General features: G+C 43.6%; 2 protein-coding genes across 2 annotated transcripts in view; one reads left to right on the top strand and one right to left on the bottom strand.

Annotated features, from left to right (window-relative positions):
* Positions 1 to 6,941, bottom strand: part of LOC101998143 (serpin B6) — a 103,682-nt gene that overhangs the window by 40,290 nt on the left and 56,451 nt on the right. The window lies entirely within an intron of this gene.
* The window catches only part of LOC101985248 (serpin B6-like), an 11,823-nt gene that overhangs the window by 3,404 nt on the left and 1,478 nt on the right, over positions 1 to 6,941 (top strand). The window contains exons 2-4 of the mRNA XM_026783094.1: positions 1,144 to 1,318; positions 2,597 to 2,749; positions 5,563 to 5,680. Of these exons, the coding sequence (XP_026638895.1) occupies positions 1,144 to 1,318; positions 2,597 to 2,749; positions 5,563 to 5,680 (446 nt within the window). The remainder of the gene's footprint in view (positions 1 to 1,143; positions 1,319 to 2,596; positions 2,750 to 5,562; positions 5,681 to 6,941) is intronic.

Here is a 6,941-nt window from a genome sequence, read left to right on the forward strand (position 1 = left end):
TCTGTGGCTTTGGAGCCTGTCCTGGAACTAGCTCTTGTAGACCAGGCTGGTCTCGAACTCACAGAGATCCGCCTGCCTCTGCCTCCCGAGTGCTGATTTCCTCCCTCAACCCCCTTTTCCTCTCCATTTGCATCCCAGCCAGTCTTGAAATAGAGAACATTTTTCCATACCTTCCCCAGAACTGTGATTGCAGGTATCGTGCCTGGCCACAGTCCTTTGGTTTTTTTTTTTTTTAATTATGAATAAACACAACATTTTTCACTTATCAGAACACAGCAGAATCTGTATATTTGAAGTATTTTTCAGTCTTTTTTTTCTTTTTTTAAAATTTATTTATTTATTAAAGATCTCCGTCTCTTCCCCACCACCGCCTCCCATTTCCTTTGTTCTGAAGAACCCATTTCTCTGAATTAATTTCTTCTTCCCTATCTTCCAATTAACATTCCTCTTTCATAAGGCCGAATGTGATTCCATTTACTATTTGAATTGTACAAGGTATTTCATTTTAAGATCCATAATCCTTACTGCAAAGTCTCCTCCAGGATGAAGACACTTTCCCAGGTTGCAGGGTTTAGAACCTGGGTGTCTTTGGGTTCTTTGATCAGCTGACTACAGCTGTAGCTGTAAAGCTGCGCAAGGTATTCTGTTCTCATCACTAAAACTGGCCACCTTCTCTTTTCTGCAGCCTGTTACTTTCCTTTCCCATGCTCTGAGTTCCCAGCATCAGGGGAGCTGATGGGAAATCATAGAATGTTGTACTGTCTAACTGGGGAAAAGGAATTTGGCAACTGTGTACGATGATGTCAGAGTTATCACGCCCTGCTTCTAGAGCTGCCTGCTCCCAGGCTGCACTGCTGGACTTGTGGACATCCTGGCTGGTGGGTCCAGCACTGACCCGAGTTAGCCCAGCTGGGTGGTATCACTTTTTGCAAGTCCCTTTACTTTCCAGGTGGGGTAGGGTCCAGCACTGACCCGAGTTAGCCCAGCTGGGTGTTATCACTTCTTGCAAGTCCCTTTACTTTCCAGGTGGGGTATTTCCCCTTTGTTCACTGAGCCCCAGCATCACTGTGTGAGTGAGAGTGAAGAAGCAGCCCGCACATCAGCCTGTATTTATGTGATACTGATTTTAATTCCTTGTTCCAGGCTCGCTATCATGGATCCTCTTCGGGAAGCAAATGGCACCTTTGCCTTAAACCTTTTGAAAATCCTGGGTGAAGACAGCTCTAAAAATGTGTTTTTCTCACCCATGAGCATCTCCTCATCCCTGGCCATGGTCTTCATGGGGGCAAAGGGAAACACTGCAAGCCAGATGGCTCAGGTAAGCAGCAGCATTTCACAGCAGCTGAATACCACGAACTGTCAGTTGAGCTGGTCCTACACATTCTCAGTCTCAAGAAAAATCCATCTTGAGGAGCAAATGGAATGAAATGGCCGAGGGCTATGGTTGGAGACTAGAGAGGAAGGATGCACCCTATACCTGTTAGGGCCCTATCACTAACTCCTTGGTGCTCACAGTATGTAAGTGAGGGTTAGCTTAAGTAAAAACACCAAAGGGTGGTACCAGGGTCCTCTGTGATGCCCACTGTCTTCTCTCTGGCCCTAATGAACCTTAGCTTTGTCACAGGTAAGGAATTCTCGAATGGGGCAGTGTGACTGGAAGGCCAGGGACATGTCCATTAGGGCTCTTCTTGGACTGAGTGCTTTAGCTGCAGAGGTTTCTGAACTGCAGAGACAGGCTGTCCTGGCATTAGAGGAGGAGACTACCTTTGGCTATGACTTTGCATTCTGGGTAAAATCTTTGCAGCACCTTTTCGTTTTTACAAGATATACTGTGTTTGTTGTTTTCACAGCCTGCCTCCTGCCTGAAGAGAGTTAGGGCATAGAGACTTGCCTTCAGTTTACACTCTCTCCTTCTCTTTTAATTCCAAGCTATTACAACCACTGTAGGCAGTTTACCTGTTTCCTAGAGGAGCAGCTGAAGTCATTTGCATAGCGTTTTCAGAGGCTTCAAAGGTTTATGGAATTGTATCTAAGGTCTGATACCCAGGTGCTCACTGTTGGCTGGGATCTTGCTTCTCTTTCAAGCTGCTGTATGTGGTACAGTTACTCCAGGATGTTCCAGGTGGCCTCCTGCAGGATGGCTTGGATTTCCTTCCACCATGGTGCCTGGAAATAAGATTATAAATGTGGCAGCTGCCAGGCCTTTTAAAGCCCCAGCCTGGAACAGGGTCCCTCTCCTACATTCTGTTGGGCAGACAGTGCTGGGTCCAGTCCAGACTCTGGAGCAGGGAGGACACAGCGTGATCTGAGGTCAGAACTGGCTGCACTTAGCAGGTCTGGCTGGTAGCCGTGCTTGAAGCCAGAGCACAGTTAGTGGACAGGAAGAGCTGAGCTTGTGAAGGGCCTTTTCTGCTCAGACCAGGGCTGACAGGGTACAAGGGAGGACCCTGGGGAGGGTACAGTCTAGGTTCTTTCATCTTTGATTGGGTGGCTCTTTGAGTGGCAGGAAGGATCTATAAGGTTTTGAGGATGGGTTTAGTGTTGACTCATTCCCTGTAGCTGGTCCTGCTGAGCTGTTTTAATCTGTTGATTTCAGGCACTCTCTTTGGATAAGTGCAGTGGCAATGGAGGTGGAGATGTCCACCAGGGCTTCCAGTCACTTCTCACCGAAGTGAACAAGACTGGCACACAGTACTTGCTCAAAACAGCCAACAAGCTCTTCGGAGAGAAGACTTGTGACCTTCTAGCAGTAAGTATCATGTGGTATGCAGGTCCTCAGAAGCTAAGGATTCACACTACTCCCTTGTCGACTAATGTGATTCTATGTTTGTTTCCATGCTTTGGAATGACATGTGAGTATATTCTTACTGTACTGACTATCTAAGCAGGAGCTATCCTCTACCTCTGCCCCTTCATAAATAAGAGATTTTCATATAGGATGATGTGTGTGTTCTGCACATACAGAAATTTAGTTGGTAAGAATTTTCTTTTGTGTGTGTGTGTGTGTGTGTGTGTGTGTTTGTGTGTGTGTGTATTTTAACTTTATTTATTTATTTAGTATACAGTATTCTGTCTACATGTGTGCCTGTAGGCCAGAAGAGGGCACCAGATCTCATTGTGGATGGTCGTGAGCCATCATGTGGTTGCTGGGAATTGAACTCAGTACCTCTGAAAGAGCAGTCAGTGCTCTTAATCACTGAGCCATCTCTCCAGCCCCTTATGTGTATATTTTTATGAATATTTTCTTTCCTTCTCTGAATTTCAGTATCAAGTGACTCTGTTTCATTGTTATTACTGTTATTGTTGGTGTGAGAGATAGAACCCAGGGTCTCAGATATCTAAGCCCCAACTCTACCACTGACCCACAGCCCAAGCAGTGCTCAACGTTATTATTCATCATTGGATAGTTCTGAGTGTAGATGTTTGGTGACCTAGTGAGCCACTTGTGGGCAGGTAGCGGTGTGGGCCATCACCAGCAGTGAGTTACTGAATGCGGTTTCATGTCCATGTGCAGGTGGTGAGGTCAGATACAGTTGTATAAAGAAGATGTATTGCTCATTACTCTCCCAAATGGCCAGAGATACTAGCAGAGTGTTCCTTTCTATTCCTGTCATGGGCTTGTGCAACTTTAATCTTTTAAATTTTGATCTTGAGATTGGAAACTTTTATTAGTTTTTTTCTTTTTCATTTGAATACTCAAGTTCAGCATCACTAAATCCCAAAAAATCTGAAACCTGAAAACTCCTAGTAGAATTCAGCACCCACTTGAAACTTATAAACATCTGTAACTATAGCTGTGAGGAATCTTAAGCTCTTTCTGGGCCTGGCAAACAAAGATATACAAGGTACACTGATACATGTAGGCACAGTACTCATTCACATAAAAATATATATAATAATTAAAATAATAAAATAATCTCTCCAGAACTAATGGTGATCCTTGAGGTACCACTGCTCTCCAGTGTAGAATACTTGCTCTGCTAAGGCCACACAGCTGCTACCCAGACTGTGGTGTTGAAATCCTGTATCATGATTCTGTTTCCTCAGGGCCCAGAGAGAGAGCTCTTTTGGTAAACGAAATGACTGGTATCAAAGCATAAAGACCCGAGTTCAGCTCCTCAGCACCCACATAAAATCCCAACATGAAGTTTCATGTCTGTCACCTTAGTACTGGGGGATAAAGAGAGGGGTGATTCCTGGAGGGCACTGGGCAGTCTGCCCAGCTGCATTGCGAGCTCCATGTCCAGTGAGAGGCTGTCTCAAAAAATAAGGTTCAGAGCTCTTGAGAAAGATACTTCAAGTCACTTTCTAACAGAGACTTCACATACACTTGCACACACATGTGCTCATAACCAGACATACATATGTGTACATAGATTTATGTGTATACACATAAGTACACAAATGAAAAATAAAAACAGTTTTCTCAAAGAGGAATTAAATATGTATCCAAGACACAAGTTGTTTCATAGAAATATTAAGAAGTCATTCCATATACACTATCAGCATGGTGGGAGTTTCAGCCCATTTACACTGTGAAGGCGGATCAAATTAATACAGACAAATTGGTATAAGATGATACAACTTTAATGTAAATAACACACTCACGCAACCAGAGTTCCAGCAATGCACCGAAACAGGAAACAGGAAACGGGCTGCAGCGTCTGCGCGCCCCAATTTAAGTAAACATTTGCCCGAGCCGTCCCACCCACAAAAGGCAGGCTCTCTCTACAACACTGTATAGAGTTTTCTGTTGCAACAACACAGCAAAATGTGGGAGGTCATCAATGTCATTGTCATTTTACAGAACAAATCAGAAAATGGCTTGAGCTTCTGTTTGTCTTCTGGTTCTGGTGTTTGGTTCCCTTTAAGACCTTGTGCTTGCCAGGCTGGTCCTCTACCTCCGTGGTGTACCACTGAACCCCATCCCAGCATTCACTGTGTTTTTGTGAATTGCTCACTCCCTGAAAATGACTTTCCTGAGATGGTGACTAGGCTCACATAGCTGTTCAAATTCCATATCATGAAGTAAAATAAATAAAAATGAAGTATTCAGTTTTATAGCTTCCATGGTCATTCCCTTGTGTTCTGTAGCTTTAGGTGACACTATTTCAAATGATGCACTTTTGTATTTCTGTTAGTGTGGAAAACTGTGGTAGAAAGTCCATCCTGTGCACAGTGCAGAGATGCTGTAGCTCTCATGGGGTTAAGTAAGACTCACTCTGGCCATGTAGTGGATTATGAGAGTGACAACCCGTATAAGTGCTGCATCTGAGCATCTTCCCAGATACCCCCTTGAGCCTCAGCTACAAGGATGCAGCTGTTCATCATGCTTTTCAGTGGTACTCGGTCCACCAACCTCCATCTTACCTCATTAATAAACTGTGGTTAAAGAAAGCTGGATGCAGGAAGGCTGGATTTTATACTCCTCCCACGTATTCATTTGCAAGTCACATCTGTAATCATAAACATTTGCTTTTCTGCTTTTGCGCATCAAGGATGGAGGTTGTTGGTGCTGATCACTTTCGTGGCTGTGTAATCAATCACATTGCTCTGTCTCAGTCTTTTAAAGATTCCTGCCGCAAGTTCTACGAAGCAGAGATGGAAGAGCTGGACTTTAAGGGTGACACAGAGCAGTCCCGACAGCACATCAACACCTGGGTCGCCAAAAAGACAGAAGGTGAACACAGACAGAGTTCTTCTGTTCTGTTTGTTTTCAGAGCTGGGATTTGAATCCAGGGCCCTGAGCATGCTGAGCAGGACCTGGGTCCCTGAACTACACCCCAGTTCCTGTTAAGAAGTTAGCCTACTTTTGAAAATGGTGTTTTTGTTTGTTTGTTTATTGAGTGTTTGTGTATATCTGTGCGCACCTGCTGTCAGGTGTTTGACGGCATTGTATTTTATAGGATAACACAATGACATTCACATTACAAAGTAGTTATGTGTGCTCATCACCAAGGCCACAGTGAAGTAGTATGAAGCAAGATAGGAATTACTGCCATGAGCACCTTGGGTTCAACATGTATTTGAGTTTGAATGATGTTTTGGCTGTTGCTTGTTCAGAAAGCTGTAACTGTTGGCAGTTTTTCCTACTACCCCACAGTCAGGCAGTAAGATCATGTCTAACACTTTTCATAGCTTTTCCCTATTCCTTAATGTTTAAAGGACAGGGTGGCTCACTATGTAGCACTGGTGACTTACAGCCTACTGTATAGATTTGGTTGGCTTCAAACTTAGCCTGGCTCCCAGTGGTGGGACTAAATGATATGTCACTCTATCTGACTTTCCCTAGCTTTTAACAGTGACTCTATGATGGCTCCCAATAATTGATACACCTCTTTGAAAACTTACCAACCTGCAGTCTCTCTGATCCTCGGTTCCTCCCTCCAACTGTCCCTTCCTCTGTTTCTTATTTTTTTCAAACATTATTTATAAAGAACACAGATGCTTTCATTCTAGTTCTGCAGCTCTTTCTTGTCTGGGGTGATGCTCTCCCTTCTGTAGTTATCTAGCATGGCTGTAGATGCTGAGCCAAACCCCCATTTACCTGTGGTTGTTGATTGCAAGGTCCTCTTTTTTTCCTCTGTAATAGTCCTAACTGTCCTCGAACTCGCTTTGTAGATCAGACTAGCCTTGAACTCATTGAGATCTGCCTGCCTCTGCCTCCCAATTGCTGGGATTAAAGGCATGCACCACCACCACCATGCATACAGTCCATTTTATAACCGCTATTCTACTTTCAATTTATTTTAAGCTAATTCATAAATATGCATGTTGACAAGTTTTTATATAGTTTTCAATATGCATTCTCTCATGTTCTGATCAAGTAATAGATCTATTACTTTAAATATTTTTAAATTTTGAATTTCTAACCAGTTTATTTTGAAACAGTCAAAGTTTCTCTCTTTAAGTTGTAGGCACAAATTGTGTCTTTCCAGTTC

Source organism: Microtus ochrogaster, chromosome 16 (assembly GCF_000317375.1).
Source record: "Microtus ochrogaster isolate Prairie Vole_2 chromosome 16, MicOch1.0, whole genome shotgun sequence".
NCBI classification, from domain to species: domain Eukaryota; kingdom Metazoa; phylum Chordata; class Mammalia; order Rodentia; family Cricetidae; genus Microtus; species Microtus ochrogaster.